Source organism: Ruditapes philippinarum, unplaced genomic scaffold (genome assembly GCF_026571515.1).
Source record: "Ruditapes philippinarum isolate M1 unplaced genomic scaffold, ASM2657151v2 ctg190_1_1_1_1, whole genome shotgun sequence".
Taxonomy (NCBI): domain Eukaryota; kingdom Metazoa; phylum Mollusca; class Bivalvia; order Venerida; family Veneridae; genus Ruditapes; species Ruditapes philippinarum.
In genome coordinates, this window is record NW_026853762.1 from 78,635 (window position 1) to 101,321 (window position 22,687).

Sequence of the window (22,687 nt, forward strand, 5' to 3'; positions counted from 1 at the left end):
ATAATATCTACCAGCGATAAGTAATAAAAATGCAAAACTTCGTTCTGAATACTGAAACAGCCTTATCAACGAAATATCATATAAAAAGTGAATCACTGTATATTTTATTCGAATTAATTCACCCGCTTAATAATATACTTGTCAGGTGAACAAAGAATCTGTTACATTTTTTAATGTTTCATGTATTAAAAACAACTTGTATCCAATTAAAAAGTATCTAAATTCAGTCATTTATTTACATTTGAGAGTCTGTAGTAGGTGTTTGTTTTTAAACCATACAGAGTAACTTATCATAAAAAATGTTTCAAAATAACAGACATTTTACAAAATTGCGTCAAACGTTCTTTGAATTAAAAGACCAATTAGCAACATAAACACTTACATATATAACTGGCATATGTACTGTAACAAATAACGAGTTTGTGTTTTTCTGAATATATTATTGTTTAAGATCGTTTGTTACAAAAAGCAATATGTCAAACATTATGTCGTAACCATTAAAACATGATTGCAGTTGTATTTGTCAAAGTATTATATTCTATCTCTAGTCTTTGTGCAATCCATGCATTTAACTAAAACTCAGTGATGAAGATAAAATACGTACAACTTAAGCAAGTATGCGATCTTGCTATATATGATGTACATTTCATTTTCCGCCATGAAAATAGGTAATCACATTACATTTAAAGAATCACGTTATAATTATTATTTTGACTGTTATCGATGGATCATCCATGCTCATTTTTTTATATTCTTTTAATTCTGTGCTCAACTTGACTGGAAATTCGTCTTTGTCCTGAAAATAATGTATATATGATTAATTACAGGTACATTGGTCAGTTTTGGACTATAGACCATGCCACATAAATGAAAAGTCTGGATGTGTTTTATCATATCATGACTAATACCTTAAGATGTCTAGATTTGGAAAATGGCGAAAATGTCAAAATTTACATTAGTCGTCATACTACCTTTAAAGGTTTGTCCTTAAAATAGATGACTTTGTAGAAACAGTACATTCACTGTATCAAACTCATTTGATCTGGACATGATCGTAAACGAAAACATGTTTATGTTTGTTATTTTGATATTGTCTTCAATTTACATCACGTCTTCGGAATATGCACCGAGTTGTAGAAACTTTGATTGTGAATACAAACTGTTATCAAAATTAATACAGCTTGAAGAAAAGACAGCTCAACAGGATAGCAAGATATCTCTTTTAACTGCAAAACTTGAAGGTAAATTGTATTCTTCATCAACTAATTAATGGTAAATAAACTTTGACTTAATATTATACTGGATTTATACATTCGTACGAGAAGTTAAATGTAAGCAAACTTAAAAGTACTGTTTTTAGTATGTTCATTTTAATCTGGTTTTAATATTTAAGATTGAAATTATCATAGCTAACAATAACATTTATGTATCAGAACTATATAGAAAAAAATTCCACAATATAACTTATTTCAAATATAGAAATACGAATTGAATGTGTTGCCTTTCATGTTGTTGTAAGTTTTAATAAAGGATCATGAATTTTTTTTCAACATTTGAAAATTTGATAAAGTGATAACTGTATGAAATCTAAATCATAATGAATATACTATAGTTTTACAACATAATAGATAACAATGTATTGTATTTTCATCATTTTTTATTAAACAGGTCTGATTCAGCTATTTTGGATTTTTAACATTTTGCAATTGGAAATCCCTCAATTTCAGATGCTGAAAAAACAGTAGCAAACCTGAGCGACACGCTTGCAACAAATAAACAATCAGCTGATGGCACAACATACATTCGCTGGGGTCGTACATCTTGTCCCGGAAAAGCCGTTCTAGTTTACGATGGCTACGTTGCCGGATCAAGCCATTTGCATAGCGGAACTGCCGCAAACCCATTATGTTTACCAAAAGATCCAGACTACGATAATCATCTCGACGGTTTTCAAGATTCAGGTAGGATATTTGGGGCGGAATATGAAACAAACACGTATCCGAAATGGACATATCTCCATAACCATGAGATTCCGTGTGCAGTTTGCCGAATACCACGTAATAACGTTCTTATGGTGCCAGGGAAGAATCGTTGTCATGACAACTACATGTTAGAATATAAAGGCTATCTAATGGCTGATTATTTTAAACATGCTTCATCTGAATTTGTATGTGTCGATGGCAATCCCGAAACAATTAAGGGGACACATCAGAATCTGAATGGCAAATTATTTTATTTCGTTGAAGGTACGTGTGGCTCTCTACCTTGTAATCCATATAAGAACGGATGGGAGCTGACCTGTGCTGTGTGCTCGTATTCACACAATGCAAAGTCGACAAGTATTCAGCCATACACGTAGTTCTCATACGCTTGTGTATTTTTTTAGAAACTGTAACCTGCAAAAAATGAATTATTCTTAATGTTTTCATATTATATTTTACATTAAATTACTAATACTTAACGTTTTATTACTAAATCTCATTTTATCACAAATTGACAATTTAAATAACTGTCTTTGACTTGTTAAAGTTGTGAACACTGTTGTATAACATTTTCTAAATGTCCAATGTAGCTTGAAACAGAATACCTTATTACTGTTATCGGAATAATTAAAATTAAGAAGTGATGTCACGATTATGAATGAATAAAACCTTTAACTTAGTTAGTATTGTTGTCTTGTCTTTTTGTTGCTTCTTTCCGTTTCTTTTCATAAACAACATATATTAGGATGCGTTGCCTTTGATATTACTTATCTTTATTAATTCATGGTCGTTAAAATTATTCCAAAATCTTATGAAAAAAAGCTGTTATTGAAACACAAATATGTCGGCGTAAGATAATGTTACAATAAAGGATGAGGTTTCAATGATATCTGTTTGAGCTTGAGTAATGCAAAACAAATCCTAATAAAAGTGCAATTTTATGCAAACATGATATAGCAGAGAATACTTTTTGACAAATTCCAAATCAGAAATCAGAAAGTAGAATATATATGACATATATTCACAACATTACTCGCAAAACAGAATATGCACTTTGCTATTTGCTTACGAAGAAGAATGGTTTTAAACAGCAAACACTCAGAAGGAGTCAAAGAATTCTTGCAATGTAATCTGAAGTTGTATACATGGAAGTTCTAAGGTATCTATAAGATATTGAAGGGAGATATCAAACAGGAAGATTAAGTTATTTTTCTGCACAAACGTTAAATTGCTTAATTGAATATCAATTATCAAAGAAAACTAAAAATGATATAGCAGATAATTATGATAAAGCTGGTCAATAATTCGCAAGATATGGTTCAGTGGACTCATAAATGAGGAACAGATATGAATAATGATTTTTGTCAGACAGGTTCAGTAACTACACAGTTAACCTTTAATTTATTTTGTTTATTTACCGATATGTCATACAATTGAAAATCAGCTCATATAGAAGTTATGTAAATTATTAACGATTTCATTCAATCAGAGGTGTTATATTTCCGATCCTTAACGATCCTGTAACATATGTTTAAAGTTTATGGTTTTATTTGATAAACATGATATATTACCGAATTTAACATTTCACGTAAGTAAAGAGAGGTTATTAGAAACTTATATTCTATAAATTCTAAGTCCAATTTTCCGATAAGAAATGAATGCATATAATTTATTGATACCATATAATTTAAACACATATTTGCAGTACATATTTTATATTCTTCGATGTTTGAAAATTGTTTTATTTGCATAATTATTTACATATGTAATTTTATGTAAGTGTGGTACACAAACAGTAACAATATCAATCACAAAACATACAGGATCTTTAGAGATCGTTCGACAAGACATTGTTGTTGCGTGCTTGTGTTTTTTTATTTTAGTTCTTTCTATTTTGTTATTTTCTAATTGAGTGATTCCAGTCCCTGACTTAAAAACTCACCCTAAGGATATGTGGCCTACTCTATAAATTTGTCTTTTTACAGCTTATCTGTGATACGCAGGCTTCATAACCTCTGATTCCCTTTCAAAATGCCATTTGATTTAGTTCCGCCGATTGTTTTCTCATTTAGGGCACATGCATATTTTTACATACGCCACTTTTTATGGAATAACACGAAAGTGTCACATTGAAGGTTTCATAACCACCGTAACATCAGTGGACGTTTGGAAATTCAAAATGTCACCATTACCATGATGATAAAATTATGAATTCTGCATACGCCGGTGCTAGGGGGCGTGGACAGTGATATGTACATTTCATTACCTTCCATTACAGGCTAAATCTAACCGAGCCTGCAACATTTTTAATATTGTCGTTTTGTCTGTCTTTAGGGAGTTTCTCTCTATTTTATACATAAATTAATATGTGTATTCGGCCTGTGTTGGCATGAACGAAACAAACGGTGACTAGTGCAGTGTTTTACGCAGTTATTGAACACAAGCTGATAATGGTTGCATTATCCAGAAAGATAAAGAATTGTTTAATAATGATTCAATCATTTTTTTAACATAACTTAAATGGCTCAATGAAATTTGTTGTTTATATTTTTCTTGAATACTCTACCTGTCTCCTCTGACCAAATTTTGACATATGCTCCCCAGATCCGGTTGGGATTCATACTGTTTATACACTGTATCTGTTAAACTATCTATTGCTCGCCTGTGCTTGAATTTGTAATATGTAAGATCATATGAACAATCAAACCACTGCTTATCATCATCCAATACAACCACTGCTTATCATCATCCAATACAACCACTGCTTATCATCATCCAATCCAACCACTGCTTATCATCATCCAATCCAACCACTGCTTATCATCATCCAATACAACCACTGCTTATCATCATCCAATCCAACCACTGCTTATCATCATCCAATACAACCACTGCTTATCATCATCCAATCCAACCACTGCTTATCATCATCCAATACAACCACTGCTTATCATCATCCAATACAACCACTGCTTATCATCATCCAATCCAACCACTGCTTATCATCATCCAATACAACCACTGCTTATCATCATCCAATCCAACCACTGCTTATCATCATCCAATACAACCACTGCTTATCATCATTTTTTCTTGCTGTTTATAATTTGGTTTCGAACAATGAAATAAATTTGGATGTGAAAGAAATTAAGGTTATATATATATAACAAAATGTTAATTGTAAACATGGTGCAAAAAATAACATCAATAATATTGAAGCTAAATATTTAAGATTTACGAAACAACGATTAGTTATCTGTATCTTACCTTGAATTTAGTTAAAATCTACATATAAAGATAGATGTTGCGAATGACAAAAGCACCCATGGTGATATTCTTAGGCAGTACAGTCAAACTTTTACACTCCATGGTGATAGGCTTTTTAGGGGGTCCTTATAGCAATACAACCCATGATAATAGCCGCAGGGACTACAGTATAGTTTACACAACCCAAGGTGATACGCCGTTTAGTGGTTTCATATCGCAATTTTACCCACGGTGTTAGGTCAAGCTCACACAACCAATGGTGATAGGCTTTTTAGGGACTTTTTGTCACAAAACAACCAACGGTGATAGCCTCAAGAAACGAAACACAGTTAAGCTCACATAACTCAAGTTGATAGGCTCTTTAGGAGGTCCTTATCGAAATACACTCCACGGGGAGATGATAACCTCGGGTATTACAGTAAAGCTCAAACAACCCATGGTGGTTGGCCTTTTGTGGGTTCTTACCGCAAAACAACCAATAAAGATGACTTTTTGAAATACAGTAAAGCTCACATAGTCCACAGTGATTGGCGGTTTGGAGTGTTCTTATCGGAATAAAAACCAAGGCCATTGCCTCCGGGAATACAATTAAGCTCACAGAACCTACGGTAATATGCCTTCTAGGGTGTCATTGTCGCAATACAATCCATGGTGATAGCCTTTGGAATACAGCACAGCTCACGCAACCGACGATGATATGACTTTTAGTTGGTGCTAATCGAAAAACAATTGGGGATATATCTTGAACTTAATTAATTTGATATCTAAAGATCTAGTTATGTGTAGGTGTTTTTTCTGATCGTTATTATCATGACCATCATCATCATCACCACCACCACTACCACCATCATCATCACCATCATAAAAACTTGACTATTGAAAATGTTTTGTTTAAACTATTTCAAACAGAAAATTGAATACAAAAACGTAATAATATATACTACTTATCATAAACTTTCGTTAATTATACAAATAAAAAATGTTAAAGTTTTGTTTAGAATAAAACATCCTGCTTGATCCTAATACGATGTTATATTTTTCATCAACTAAACCTTTACTTCGACATTGCATGTTTGTAATTGTTCATACTTATTGATTTTCAATTTTGGATTAAACTGAAACTTATGAAACAGTTGTGACATAATGAATAACTGAAATTTTACATTGTCTATGTTAAAGGGTAACAAATACTGGTACAAACAATGTTACTATAAAACACGTTTATCTCCAATGTTACACTGTCAATGACGCCAGTATCAATAATAATAATAATAATAATAATAATTATAATAATAATAATAATAATAATAGTAATAATCATAATAATAATAATAATAATAATAATAAAGATAAAAATAATGAAAATAATATTAATAATAATAATGATAATAATAATAAAAGTAATAATAATAATAATAATAATAATAATAATAATAATAACGAGTTGCCTACTTTATATACTAACATTGACACTCTCTTTCATCATAAGCTCTATATATCAATATAATAGTTTGAACTAAAAAGATAATGTTAAGCGCTCACTTGTAGGGGCTTTTATTATTTTTTTACATATTTCATAAACAACTGTGCTGAATGCATTTTAGAAGTATTTGTTTACTTATTACACAAGTCAAATAATAATTTGTTATATCATTTTTTTCTGATAATGATGGTAGAACTGAAGCTGTTAATTTACTGCGATGATTTAGGTTAATTTCAAAGTAATACACGTTTAAAATAATATATCACTTCTATACAATAAAATATCAACTTACTTGTACTACTTTATCGGGTGATCTTCCAGGCTGATCATTATTTTCTTGAACACTGCAAAGAGTACATTCACGCTTAATATTTCACTTTAAATGTTTCAAGTTTTGGAGTATTTAACCAAAGAGCATATAGAGGATATTTGTTTGTTTTGCGTGTAAGATCGAAATTTTTTTATACTACTTTATCGGGTGATCATTATTTTCTTGAACACTGCAAAGAGTTCATTCACGCTTAATATTTCAGTTTAAATGTTTCAAATTTTGGAGTATTTAACCAAATAGTATATAAAGGATGCTTGTTTGTTTTGCGTGTAAGATCGAAATTTATTTCACAGAGTTAACAGCAGATGCAATATTTTTACAGGTGGTATAGCTGTGAGTAGAAATAAAAGAGCCGGTATTCACGAGTGAAGTATAATAATTTCGCCAACTGGGATCCTTCATATTAACCGGACAATCAGATTACCGGACAAAACATATTCCAGTCAAACTGTCAAATAATATGGAGGCTATTCGTTGCCAAAAATGCAGCCCTGTTGATCTCAGTTGATCAGTTTGTTAACGGACAAAATACAATTGTATTTCTTTGTATGTACACTCCAATGTTGCATTCTTTCATTGAGTTTGCCGATTTAACATTGTAAACATGTATTTCAACAAAATACATTTTGTTAAACGACAAAACATTAACTGTTTTTCTGATAGCAATACCAAGTGTTCATCATAACATGCGGAGTAATCTACGCCGACAAAACAGAAGTTACTTTCTCAACTTTACATTGTCAAACCATCATGATTCGGATCAGCATAATCCAGCTTAACACGTTTTTCAATAGGAGATAAGATAAGCTCCGCCCATTTTCCCGCTCACTACATCATCGTAAATAAACGTATTTATCGGCATATTAAGGGGTCCGCCAACCTCATCTTACATATATTTGATAATAAAATGATAAATAACATCATATGACTCAAAATATCTCCTAATGGAGGTAAACAAGAGATTCTAGGATACACTTCAACATTAAAATGGGACAAATTCACAAGTGTTTGGTTATACAACGGATTTATCGATAGTAACCTTTGAATAGTTCCATAGCTATACACATCTTCAACCCAATATAGTCCTTTAAAGAAAGAAGGTACAGGCTTATTGTTCAGTTCTCTTTATTCGTGTTGCCAAAAGTGACTTCCATGTATCGCATTCTAGTAATGTTTGCTGATTGTAAAATACATGCTCTTGAATACTTCCGTTGTAACGTTTGGAGGCGCACAATCCTATCGGTAAATGCAAAGGCGGTTTGTGTCGTTATATATGGGAAACATTCCCTTATGTAAATTCACCAAATTTAGTTTTTGCATATTATTATGCTCATTATCAGTATAAACGTTGTTACATTGTTACAATATATATTAACCAATTTTGCATTACTTTAATATCCTGAATACGTTTTAACAAAATCAGAGGATATTAAAGTCAACTGTACTGCAGTTGATGTATGTGAAATTTATAACAGTTGTATATAATTTGTAATATTTTTGTACCAGCAAGAGTTACCGCTCTTTATATTCTGCTTTCGTAAAAATTGGCTCCGCCTTTTAATTTTCGTCTATTTCCGTGAAAATAAATGGAAGTTTCAAAATCGTTTACAAATGTGTATCGCGTTAGAATGTAAAATGAAAGTGTGGTGTTGTCAACCTGAGAGTGTAAACTAGTGCACTTACACTCTTGACACGTCATGATGCACAGCATTAAACGTGTTGTGTACGTTCTATTGTTAACATTTCTAAATGTCGCAAATTTGATGTTATACATTTCTAAGTACAGTTTGCAATTTAGCTAAGTTGCATGTTTACAGCTTCCATTTTATCAAATCGAGATAATCAAAACGCTTAATACCAGTTCAGTATGTAACTCTCGGATCGACAATTAGATTTTTACTAATCTGATTAGTAGAACCGAAGTATGCATTGTCAAGTTTCAAAGACTGAATTTTTTGGCAACGAATAGCCTCCATAAAATAAGGCTTTATTTCTGTTTCAATTAAAAAATCATCCGGTCTAAATTGCACACACTCTTTCAATTTCAAAGTTAATAACAACAAGATTACTCTCATGTAAATATTGTTGATTCAGTTATTTCTTTAATTACTTTGATTAAATACCCTTTTGATTACTATGTGTTTCATACTTGGTCATGCGGGGGAATTCTGTGTTCTGCGTATGCCGGAAAATTGAGGCCCTAAGTATGTAATTCAAGACAGGTTTTACTTATATATCTTCTCTGCATTGTCTCAGCAGACAAACAATTCATATTTTAAATGGTTAAAAGTATATTTAGATTTAATCCAGACAGTATTTCGTTGTTGGTTTTTACGAGGAAACGGGTCACGCCTGAATTTCAAACCAAGACAGGAAACTCTACATGAAATGTAAATAAAATGTATTTTCTGGATTTTACTGGCTTCATCATGACCAAAATGAAACTGTGTGACAAATAACAGAAAAACAAATAATTATTGAAATTTATGTTAACTAATTTATGATGAATCAATACGACAATTGAGTTAATAATGTGAATTTCCAATACACCCCATTTGTAACAAGCATGGCTACCGTGTCTATTTTTTGTGACATCTTTGGATTTTGATATATCTTAACCTTGCCATTTAACAGTCGTAGTTCCCTTGCTGATAATTTACAGATTAATTTCAATTCACGACTTCAAAATATTGTGAAACACAATGTCCGATAAATTGAGTTTACGTGTTTTTTTCCCTCTTATAATGCTCCACATTAGACACATTGTATGGTCAGAGTGTAAATTTTCGTGCTTGATTAAGTACCGTTGACGTGTATTAAAAACCTAAAACCATCAATTCGGTAACATTCCATTCTTTGTATGGTTTTTAAAAAAAGTTAAAACGAAAAAAACATCATATTTTGTCTGGTAATATGTACAGAATAAATAAAATGTCACGATTGTCCAAACGTGTCCAAACGGAACACCGTAGGTAATATGAAGGATCCCAGTATGCGTATTGTTAGCTGAGTGTTACTTTTCGCTTCGTACCAAAATTTAATGGGAAAACATTTTTCATAAGGATAATATTGAACATTTTCTAAAGGTTCCTTATTTCTAAAAAGGGTAGCTTTAGTTCAGAAAAGTGGTCAGAACTCAATTTTTCGTACGGTAAAGTATGTTAAAAAATTGCAGACAGGTGTCCTTTCAGGTATATAACTGACCTATCTTTTCCAGTTCCTAATAGTGCCTGTTAGGACCGCCATACCTTAATTGAAATTTCATTTCATCCACATGCAAATATAGCCGGCGAATGTGAAAATTTCATTTTACAATTTCACTGTGAATTCATCCAAAAATTCTTTCATTGTCCACTGACAAACTAGAAATATAACTGTGAATTAATCAAAAAATAATTTCACTATCCACTGACATGCATGTAATAAAACTATACTTACCACACTATTATTATAAGATTATTTAGAAGCTTTAATTTAGCTTTTATCATAATTATTTAGAATAAACAAAACAAGTAAAATTTTTTTTTGGGGGGCTTTTTTTATGTATTTTCTTCTGAACATTAATCTAACTGAATAATCTGGTTTCGTAACGTGCAGTTTATTCCTTCTTAAATTTTATAAACAAATACAAATTAGGAAATCCTTTAGCTTTATTATAATAATCATTTTATCCTAACTAACAGCAACTGTCCAAATAATAAATTATGATTCAACAAAATCAGTTGTGAAAATCACATAGGAAAGCAATGGTCTAGATAAAGCTTGTTTTAGTTAAGAATTTATGAAATATGAATATATGTATATTAAAGCTTGGCTATTCTGATTTCCTTTACACAATCGTGAGGAAAGTGTTATGCAAATGATAGAATTTGATCTTTTTGTAGGGATTTTAGTTGTTCTTTTGTTGCTTGTTGGTTTTTTATGTTAATTTGTATTTCTTTTTTGTGTTATTATTACTGCTGAAGAGACAACGATTTAGTTTAAACATATTTTATTTCAAACATTTTCATGCAAACATTTATTACATACAATCATTAGTTACATAATAAACAATGCTGAAAAAGGATTAGATCCGAAATCGTACAATGCTTATATAGGTCTTTTCCTACGATTTAACACATAAAATAACATTATGATTTCATGACAAAATACGTACAGTTTTGAAAGCGTTCCAGATTAAGAAAATAATAAAATGTCAAAATTGTTATGATAGAATTTCCATACTGTCATGTAAAAAGTTATTTTAAGTTGTTAAAGTAATGTACTGTTTACAAGAAAAAACATAGAGTAACGTTTACACGCAGTAGCCCTTTTTCAGTATGTTATCAATAAAAAATCTGTAATTTTAAAAGCGTATTCATTTAAGATATTTGTGTTATGTTTTAAACTACAGATTTTAGGAAGGTCTATATCATTTTAACGCGTGTTTACCTAAACTGATGTCATAAATGACTCTGTCTTGTCTTTTTTACCAACAAAAGACTATGGATATGGTCAAAGATAAAATATTTGCATTATATATGAAGTCCTAGTTTACAATGAGTTCAAATGATCTGTCCTTCAAAACTTCCCCTTTACCGTGTAAGTGGCTTTCTACTGGTTAGCTACAAACAAACACGTTGCTATTTTGATATCATTGTTGCTTGTTGTTTAACCTGAAACAAAAAGGACAATATTTGGAAAAGGAAGTCTTCACCGTAAAATTAAAGAAGGGTTATCTAATGTTGTAACAATAATACTATCTACCAGCTATAAGAAATATAAATGTAGAACTTCGTTTTGAATTCTGAAACGGCCTTATCATTGTAAAATCATATTAACAATGGAATACTGTGTATCTAAATTGAATTAATTAATCCGTTTAATAATATCTTTTCCATGTGAAGTATTTGGTACACTGTTTTAATGTACGAATGTATTTAAACAACTTGTCGTCGGTTTAAGAGTATCTAAATAAGTCACTTATGTATATTTAAGAGTCTGGAGTAGGTGTTTGTGTTTCAAACACTTAATACACCTTACATACTTACTTATTATAACATTGTTTATAAAAACCCGAAAAATGGCTTAAATTGACTAAATCGTTCTTTTAATAAAAAAACCCAATTGTCTACAGAAACACTTACATGAAATAACTGACATATGTTCTGTAACAAATAAACAGTGTGACTTCTGTTGTTGTTTAAAATCGTTTCAGGATTTTTTCTTTTACAAACAGAACTATGTCAAACACTATGTCGTAACCGCAAACAAGATTGCACTCGTATTTGTTATACTTTCCCTAGTATCTAATTTTCTTCAATACATATGTTTTACGTTTTATTTTTATGACATGAACATAGCCAATCATATTACACTTTAATCTTTGCATTATTACCATCTTTTACTTTATCGATGGATTTTTGTTCACTTTTTTTCATTTTTATTATTTTTAAATTAAAAAGGTGCTTTTTTTGGCAAAAAGGTTTTTTTGTAAAAACATACTCTTTAACAATTTATCAAACCTGCACATTGGCAGTTTGACTATTTAAACGCCTATAAAAAGCAATAGTTTAAATTTTATTTCGAAATATATCATATTTTGTACTGAAAAAATATATATTTGAAAAAATGTGTTTTTTTCGTTGTACTACCTTTAAAAGTTTTATCCTTAAAATAAGCGACTGTTAAAAGAACAGTCCATTTACATTGACATGGTTATTTGGTCAACATCCAAAACGAAAACATGCCGCTGTTTGTTATTCTAGTACTGTGTTCAATTTACATCGCGTCTTCGGAATATGCACCAAGTGGTAGAAATGTTGATTGCGAATACAAACTGTTATCAAAGTTAATACATCTTGAAGAAAGGACAGCTCAACAGGACAACAAGATATCTCTGTTAACCGCAAAACTTGAAGGTACGTTTGAGTCTTCATTTACTTCTGAAAAGTTACGTAAACTTGAATTGTTTTCTAATAAATACAATCATTCATTTGTGTCTGTAGTTTAATGCATAAATGTTTATAACGTACTGTTTTTCAGTATGTTCAATTTAATTCTATTTCGTGTTTTGGAATTTAGATCAATATGTTATCTAAATTTGAAGTTACAATACCAAGTATCTAAGCTATGTAGCAAATATTCCATTCTTTATGTAACTGCATATATAGAGATATAGCGTTTAATGTGACGAGTTTCATGTAAAAGACATAAACATGAATTTAAAATGTTGAGATTAGATAGAAAAATGATGATTGTATGAAATCAAAATAAAGAATACTATAGGAATAACAAAGACAAAACAACAACAACAACAATGTATTGTATTATAAGTGTCTTATCAAATAATTTGTATTCGATAACATTTGATTTTAAAATTTACTTCTTTGTTATAAATTTTTTAGATGCTGAAAAAACAATAGCAAACCTGAACGACACGATTGTAACAAACCAGAAATCTGCTGATGGTACCACATACATTCGTTGGGGCCGCACCACGTGTCCTGGCAAAGCCGTTCTAGTTTACGACGGCTACGTTGCCGGATCGGATCATTTGCATAGCGGAACTGCCGCAAACCCATTATGTCTGCCAAAAGATCCAGACTACGATAAGTATCTCGACGGTTTTCAAGAATCAGGTAGGATATGTGGAGCAGAATATCAAACAAACAGTTATCCGAAATGGAAATATCTTCATGACCATGAAATTCCTTGTGCAGTTTGCCAAATACCACGTAACAACGTTCTTATGGTGCCAGGGAAAGATCGTTGTCATGACAACTACATGTTAGAATATAAAGGCTATCTTATGTCTGAACATTTCAAACACGCTTCTTCCTCTGAATTTGTGTGTGTTGATGGAAATCCCGAAACAATTAAGGGGACTCATCAGAACCTGAATGGCAAATTATTTCATTTCGTTGAAGGCACTTGTGGCTCTCTACCTTGTAATCCATATAAGAACGGATGGGAGCTAACATGTGCTGTATGCTCGTATTCATACAATGCAAAGTCGACAAGTATTCAGCCATACACGTAGTTTTCATACGCTCTTGTAAATTCTCGAAAACTGAAATCTGTAACAAAGATCAATTCTTAATGTTTACTTATTAACATTTACTTTAACTTTTTTTATACTGAACATTTTTAACACATAATGTTGTTGTTTCACAAACTCATTTAAATAAACATCATTTTTACACTGTTGTTTGCTCGTAATAAAGACACATTGAAGTTTGAAACAGAAAATCTTATTACTGTTATAACTACACATTGCCTGAATGATTTTAATTAACAACATGATTTCACGATAATGTATAAATAAAAACTTAATAATATTGTTTCATGTTTTGTTTCGTTCTATTTTATTTTTAATGAAGCCACATATATAAAGATTATAAATTAGCGAGTAAAAAATTAGCGTTGTCTTAAATATTGCGATAGCCGATGTCAATTTTACATTTTGCCGGTGATTATCACAATATATGCAATGAAATATTAGTCAATAATTGTTTTATTATATGAACAGCCTAAAGTTAAAAAAGAAACACAAGACATTAAGCCTAATATAAAAAACACGTTATTAAAGTACTTATCATTGCGGTGTAACTGTCATCAATGATTGTGGAGTTAATATATTCTAATCGAGACATATGCCATAAAAAGACAAAATGCAACATTTTTAAATTGTCTATGCTGTATGGTCATTGAATATGAATCTATATATAATTTTATTTTAGATATGAAAAATTCAGCCAGTTAATATGATACTTCACCAAGTGAATATGGTACTACACACAGTAAATAGGAATGTATTATTTGTTCTCTTAAACTACTGTTGATTATTATAATTTATTATGTTTTATCTTGGAATTATAATTCCTTATTTAAAAGTTTTTTTTCCATTTTGCACCTTTCAGATATCTTGTGTATCCATCTTCTAACTAAGTGTTTGCGCATTGTTCCGACTTAAAACTTTTGAATGAATCATTAATTTAATATATATCTTAGGAATTGAATATCATCAATTTGTGATTCCTAAAATTGTTCTGAAATTCTACGCAGAAAGATATTGCGATATCATGGAAAATAGCACTGTTCGAAAATGTAATAATAAGGATGAGGTTTCAATTAGTGTTTGTCTTATGTTATGTATACAATTGCTTAAATTCTTCTGCATGTGATGAAACAAAATTCGATATGTTTTCTAAATGTAAGGAATGTTCAAATTTTATAGAATTACAGATTAAATTAATATCAGCTCACCTTAAACTTAAACCAGACTTGCAAGGAAATAGATGTTCAAAGGAGCAGAATCCATGCCATGTCTCACACTTTGTATAAGAATTTTGTTATCGTCAAAGAAATTGTAAAGCTAAATTATGTTCTTTCATTTCCTTCAGACAAACATAAATTATTTATAATCAATAAAGTCATAACCTTGTTTTGAAAAAAAACAACAAACACTTACATAGGTTTAGTCAATACAGGCATTTATTCATTGATTATTACAAAACACAAACACACTGCGATGATTTCTACGCAAAAAAAATGACCAGAAATATGGTCTTTTAACATACTAATTCCAATCAGCCTAAAATTTAAAAGAACCACAAAAAGATTAATATTAAAAACAAGTTATCAATGTATTTGTCATTGTGTTGTAACTTTCACCTTTTATTGTAAATATTTTTTTAATCGAGAAATATACCATAAAACAAAATACAACATTTTTAAATAGTCTATGCTGAATGGTCATTGAGTATGAATCTGGTGATATTTTATTTATAGAAGATAGAAGATTAAGCCAGTGAATATGATAATACACCCAGTCATAACTGCGCAAGCGTAAATCATATTCACTTAGTGTTAACTGCATGAATATGAGTCCTGTTCTATTTTTAGATCTGGAAAATCTATTTTAGCCGATGAATGTGAATTACACCCAGTGAATATCATTTTATGATTTGTTCTGTTGAACAACTGTTTTAAACAATGAGATTGCAGCTATTTTAGATCATATAATAAAGTAGATTACTTCTATTTAGATAAGAATATTCAGTGTTTTCCTAAATTATACATAAGTAAAACTTGCATCTCCGAAAATCTATGCAGTATATAAATATATATATATATATATTTAAATTTCGATTTAGCCTGATATCATGTCAAACCTGCCATAATTCTCAAATATATTAAATTAATGTACATGTATGCGATGGCTGGCGCTCATGACTTTTCATGTTGTGATATGCTATCGTATTTAATGCTGTTTTCAAAATCGCACATTTCTTAAAAATAGACAACTGTTTTATTTTGTCATAAATCTCAATTGTCCCTTAATGCTGACGTTTCATATAAATCATATTCATATAATTTTACAGTTTTTATCCATCTTGCACCTCTCAGCTTTCTTGTGTATTCTTCTTTTAAGCGTTTGCGTATCATTCCGACTCATTACTTATTGAATAGATAATTTATTTATGACGTTTATCTTAGGAATTGAATATCATCAATTTGATACCGCTAAAATTATTCTGAAATTCGACGAGGCATTCATTTGTTTATTGTGAACAAAATGGAAAAAAGCCATAGTCTTTACTGCATTTATCGACAAGATAATTTCCAACATCAACTTAGAATTTTGACACCCAGAAAAACGAAATCTAAGATTACAATTTTCAAGATGCAGCAAAATATTAACCATTTCATACCGACAGTTTCAAGCATGACTTAAATATACAACGCGAGAGTTTCAAGGCAAACCTTAGAAGAACATGTAAAAGATGTCCACAGATCGTTAGAACCACATACATTTGGGATTCAGACGAAGAAAAAGAATTTTACAAAACATCTTTAGCCCAAACAGACTCATCTTAAGTTCTGGATGCAATCTTATGCAAACAATTTGATGTAGTTGAGAATATGTTTTGCCAAATCTCAAATGGTTAATGAATAATAATTTTTGAAAGATAGGCTCAGTAACCATACAGTAAACCTTGTTTATTTTCCGTTAATGTACATTGTTTTATGTTTTTGTAAATATGTCACCTGTATAATTATCATACAAATATAAATCAGCCCAAAAAGAGGTTATGTTAAATACTAACGATTTCATATTCGGCCTAAGCTGACAAGAACGAAACAAACAGTGACGTGTACAGCATTTTATACGCATTTATTGAACACAAGTTGGCAATGGTTGGATAACAAATGTTTTATATGATTCAATCATTTAGGCACAATGCAATGTGTGGTTCATATTCATCTTGAATACCCAGTCTGTCTTCACTGACCAAATCTTGACATATGCTCATAAGATCAGGTTGGAATTCAAATCGTTTTTACAATGTGAAACTATATCATTAAACTATCTATTGTTCGTCTGTGCTTCAATTAGAATAATGTAAGATCATCTGAACAATCCAACAAGCGCTTGTCATCATTTTTCTTCCTGTTGAGAATACTGTTTCGAAGAAAGAAATAAACTTGGATATTAATAGAAATAACAGTTATATTTTTATTAAAGATTTTAGTTGTAAAACTGGTGCAAAAGTAACATCAATCATATTGAAGCTTAATATTTTAGACTTAACAAAAAGAACACTTTACTATTTGTATATTACTTCAATTTAGTAGAAATCTACATTATGAAAATAAATAATGCAAATAACAAAATAGAGCACGTCGAAGGCCTCAGGAAATAAGTCAAGCTCACACATCCCATGTTGATAGGCCTTCTAGGGACCTTTTATCATAAAACAACCCACGGTCATAGCCTCATAGCTCACATAACTCAAGGTGATAGGCTTTTGAGGGGGGCCTTATCGCAATACAATCCACGGTGATAACCTCGGGGAATACAGTTCAACTCACACAACCAATGGTGGTTTCTTACTGCAAATCAACCAATGAAGATAACCTTTAGAATAACAGTAAAGCTCACACAGTCCACGGTGCTTGGCGATTTGGAGTGTTATTATCGGAGTAAAAACCAACGCCATAGCCTCCGGGAATACAAATAAGCTTAAAAAATCTATGGAAATAGGCCTTCGAGGATGTCATTGTCGCAATACAATCCATGATGAAAAACAATTGGGGGTATGTCTGGTACCTAATTAATTTAATATCTAAAGATCTAATTATGTTTGGGTGTTTTTTCTGATCGTTATCATCATGACCATCATCATGATCATCATCATTATTATCATCACCACCATCACCACCATCATCTTGACATAGAAAATGTTTTGTTGAACTATTTCAAACAGAAATTTGAATACAAAAACGTATTATATATACGTTAATTATGCAAATAAAAAATGTTAAAGTTTTGTTTGGAATAAAACATCCTGCTTGATCCTAATACGGTGTAATATTTTTCACCAACTAAACCTTTACTTCTACATTGCATGTTTGTAGATGTTCATACTTATTCCATTTTTAATTACGGATTAAACTGAAACTTACGAAACAGTTGTGATATAATGAATAACTGAAATTTTACATTATATATTATGTTAAAGCACTGATTTATATTACATCCGTGGTTTAAGGGAAACAACTACTGGTATAAACAATGTTACTATCAAACATGTATATCTCAAATGTCAAATTGTCAATGACGCCAGTATCAATAATAATAACGATAATTATAATAATAATAATAATAATAATAATTTTGTTTGTTTGTTTTTTTTGGGGTTTTACGTCACATCGACACAGTATAGGTCATATCGCGACGTTCCAGCTTTACTGGTGGAGGAAGACCTCAGGTGCCCTTCCGTGCATTATTTCAGGCACGAACTACGGGCACCTGAGTAGAACCACCGACGTTCCGCTAAGCTAGCTGGATAGCTTCCTCACATAAAGAATCGAAAGTCCCTGTCGGGATTCGAACCCACAGCGGTGAGGGGCAAGTGGTTTGAAGTCAACGACCTCAACCACTCGGCCACGGACGCCCCTAATAATAATAATAATAATAATAATAATAATTATTATAATAATAATAATAATAATAATAATAATAATAATAACAATTATTAATAATAATAATAATAATGATAACAATCATAAATAATAATGCATAATACCCAGTTGCCCCTACATTATATACTAACATTGACACTCTCTTTCATCATAAGCTCTAGTATATCAATATAATAGTTTGAACTAAAAGATAATGTTAAGCGCTCACTTGTAGGGGCTTTTATTATTGTTTTACATATTTCATAAAACAACTGTGCTGAATGCATTTTAGAAGTATTGTTTACTTATTACACAGAAGTCACATAATAATTTGTTCTATCATTTTTTTCTGATTATGATGGTAGAACTGAAGCTGTTAATTTACTGCGATGATTTATGTTAATTTCAAAGTAATTCACGTTTGAAATAATGTATCACTTCTTTACAATAAAATGTCAACTTACTTATACTACTTTATCGGGTGACCTACCAGGCTGATCATTATTTTCTTGAACACTGCAAAGAGTACATTCACGCTTAACATTTCAGTTTAAATGTTTCAAATTTTGGAGTATCTAACAAAATAGCATATAAAGGATGCATGTTTGTTTTGCGTGTAAGATCGAAATTTATTTCACAGAGTTAACAGCAGATGCAATATTTTTACAGGTGGTATGGCTGTGAGTAGAAATAAAAAGAGCCGGTATTCACAGTGAAGTATTTAAAAATTCCCCAAAGGGATCCCTTTATATTTAAACCCCTAAACAGATTACCCGGGCAAAAAAATTTTTCCCTCAAACTGTCAAATTAAAATTTGGGGGCTATTTTGGGTTTCCAAAAAAAGCAAACACTTTTTGTCTCCCTTTTATCAGTTTGTTAACCCCAAAAAAAACAATTTTATTTTTTTGTATTTTTTTAACCCCCAATGGGGGCAAATTTTTTCATTGAAATTTGCCGATTTAAAAATTTTTAAAAGTAATTTTTAAAAAAATACATTTTTTAAACGAAAAAAACATTAATTTTTTTCTGATAGCAATACCTTGTTCATTTATAAATGCGGTTTAACTACGCCCCAAAACAGAAAACCCCCTTCTTCCAAATTTAAATTTTCCAAAACCCCTCATGGTTCGGGATCAGCATAAACCACTTAACACTTTTTTTAAAAAGAAATAAATAAACCCCCCCCATTTTCCCCGCTTTACTACATACAAATAAACCCTATTTATCGGGATATTTGGGTCGCCCCCCCTCATCTTACATATATTTGATAAAAAGGAAAATAACATCAATGGGCCCAAAAAAATTTTCCCCAATGGATAAAAAAAGAGATTCTTTAAACACTTTAACCCTTAAAATGGGGCAAATTTTACAAGTTTTTGGTTTTCCCAAAGGGTTTAAACGATAAATTTTTGAATAGTTCCATAGCTAACACACTTTAACCCAATATAGTCCTTTTAAAAAAGAAAAACAGGGGTTATGTTCATTCTCTTTAATTTTGTGTTGCCCAAAAATGACTTCCCCTGTATCGCATTCAGTAAAGTTTTCTGATTTTAAAATACATGCTCTTGAATACTTTTCCCTTGTAAAAAGTTTGGAGGGCCCCAATCTTTGTAAAGCCCAAAGGGGGTTTGTGTCGTTATATTTGGGGAAAAATTCCCCTTTTGTAAATTTACCAAAATTTTGTTTTTGCATATTATTAAAGGGTAAAATTTGTAAAACCTTTTTTTGTTACAAAATATTAACCCCAAATTTTTCCTTTCTTTAATTTCCCGAAAACCCTTTTTAACCCAAAAACAAAAGGGAAAAAGTCAACCCGTACCCGCCCCTTGATTATGGAAATTTTTAACAAATTGTTTTAAATTTTTAATATTTTTGTAAACCCGAAAGTTTTCCCCCTCCCCCTTTTTATTCCTTTCCCTAAAAAATTTGGGTCCGTTTTTAATTTTTGTCTATTTCCTTTAAAAAAAAATGGAATTTAAAAATCGTTTTAAAAGTGTATCGCGTTAGAATGTAAAATGAAAAATTGGTTTTTTAACCCGAAGTGTAAACTATGCCTTAAAACTCTTGAACTCATGATTTCCCCAAATTAAAACCCCTTTTTGTGCTTCCCCATTTTGTTAAATTTTTAAAAATTTTTAAATTTGATTTATCATTTCAAAACCCCGTTTTGCCAATTTAGTTTTTAAATTGCATTTTTAAAAGCTTTCCCTTTTACCAAAAAGAGTAATCAAAACGCTAATACCATTTAAAATTAACCCTCCCGGGTCGACAATTAATTTTTTACTAAATTTATTAGTAGAACCGGGAAATAAAGCATTGTTTAAAATTTCAAAAACTGAATTTTTTTTCCAAAGAAAAAAGCCCCCATAAAAAAGGCTTTATTTTGTTTTAATTAAAAATCATCCGGGCCAAAAATTTCACCCCAAATTTTTTCAATTTCAAAAATTAAAACAACAAGATTTCCCCCCCATTTAAAAAATTTTGATTCAGTTTTTTTCCTTTTTAAAACTTTTGATTAAAAAAACCCTTTTGATTTCATTTTTTCTATTTGGTCATCGGGGGGAAAACTGTGTTTGCGTAAAAGCCGGAAAAATTTAGGCCCCAAGAAAGTAAAAATTCAAAAACGGGTTTTACTTAAATTTTCCCTTTTCTGCATTGTTTCCGCAAGACAAACAATTTATATTTAAATGTTAAAAGGATATTTAGATTTTAATCCAAGACAGGTATTCGGGTGTTTTGGGTTTTTACGAGGAAACGTCGGTCCACGCCTGAATTTTCAAACCAAGACAACAGGAAACTCTAATTTTGAAATGTAAATAGAAATGTAAATTTTTATGGATTTTATCTGGCTTCATCATTGACCAAAATGAAACTGTTTGTGACAAATAACCAGAAAAACAATAATTATTGAAAATTTTATGTTAACTAATTTATGATGAATCAATACGACAATTGAGTTAATAATGTGAATTTCCAATACACCCCATTTGTAACAAGCATGGCTTACCGTGTCTATTTTTTGTGACATCTTTGGATTTTATATATCTTAACCTTGCCATTTAACAGTCGTAGTTCCCTTTGCTGATAATTTACAGATTAATTTCAATTCCACGACTTCAAAATATTGTGAAACACAATGTCCGATAAATTGAGTTTACGTGTTTTTCCCCTCTTATAATGCTCCACATTAGACACATTGTATGGTCAGAGTGTAAATTTTTCGTGCTTGGATTAAGTACGTTGACGTGTATTAAAAACAACCTAAAACCATCAATTCGGTAACATTCCATTCTTTGTATGTTTTTAAAAAAAAAGTTAAAACGAAAAAAAAACATCATATTTTGTCTGGTAATATGTACAGAATAAATAAAATGTCACGATTGTCCAAACGTGTCCAAACGGAACACCGTAGGTAATATGAAGGATCCCAGTATGTGTATTTTAAGCTGAATGTTACTTTTTGCTTTGTACCAAAATTAAATGGTAAAACATTTTTCATAAGGATGATATTGTACATTTTCTAAAGGTTCCTTATTTCTAAAAAAGGGTACCCATTATAACATCCGAGCTTTAGTTCAGAAAAGTGGTCAGAACTCAATTTTCGTACGGTAAAGTATGTTAAAAAATTGCAGACAGGTGTCCTTTAAGGTATATAACTGACCTATCTTTTTCAGT

The 22,687-nt window shown here is 30.7% G+C and overlaps 1 protein-coding gene across 3 annotated transcripts; it reads left to right on the forward strand.

Annotated features, from left to right (window-relative positions):
- The first annotated feature begins 953 nt into the window (after positions 1–953).
- On the forward strand, positions 954–14,441 carry LOC132737781 (uncharacterized). Of its 3 annotated transcripts, none has more exons than XM_060725128.1 (2): positions 954–1,241; positions 13,450–14,441. In XM_060725128.1, exons 1-2 carry the CDS (start codon positions 1,049–1,051, stop codon positions 14,082–14,084), a joined length of 828 nt encoding a protein of 275 aa, XP_060581111.1. In that variant the 5' UTR covers positions 954–1,048; the 3' UTR covers positions 14,085–14,441. The 3 variants fall into 3 exon arrangements, with proteins under 3 accessions (XP_060581111.1, XP_060581112.1, XP_060581113.1); XM_060725129.1 differs by lacking the exon at positions 13,450–14,441 and adding an exon at positions 1,728–2,647 and having other exon boundaries at positions 991–1,241; XM_060725130.1 differs by lacking the exon at positions 954–1,241 and adding an exon at positions 12,730–12,963 and having other exon boundaries at positions 13,450–14,146.
- The last annotated feature ends 8,246 nt before the right edge of the window (positions 14,442–22,687 follow it).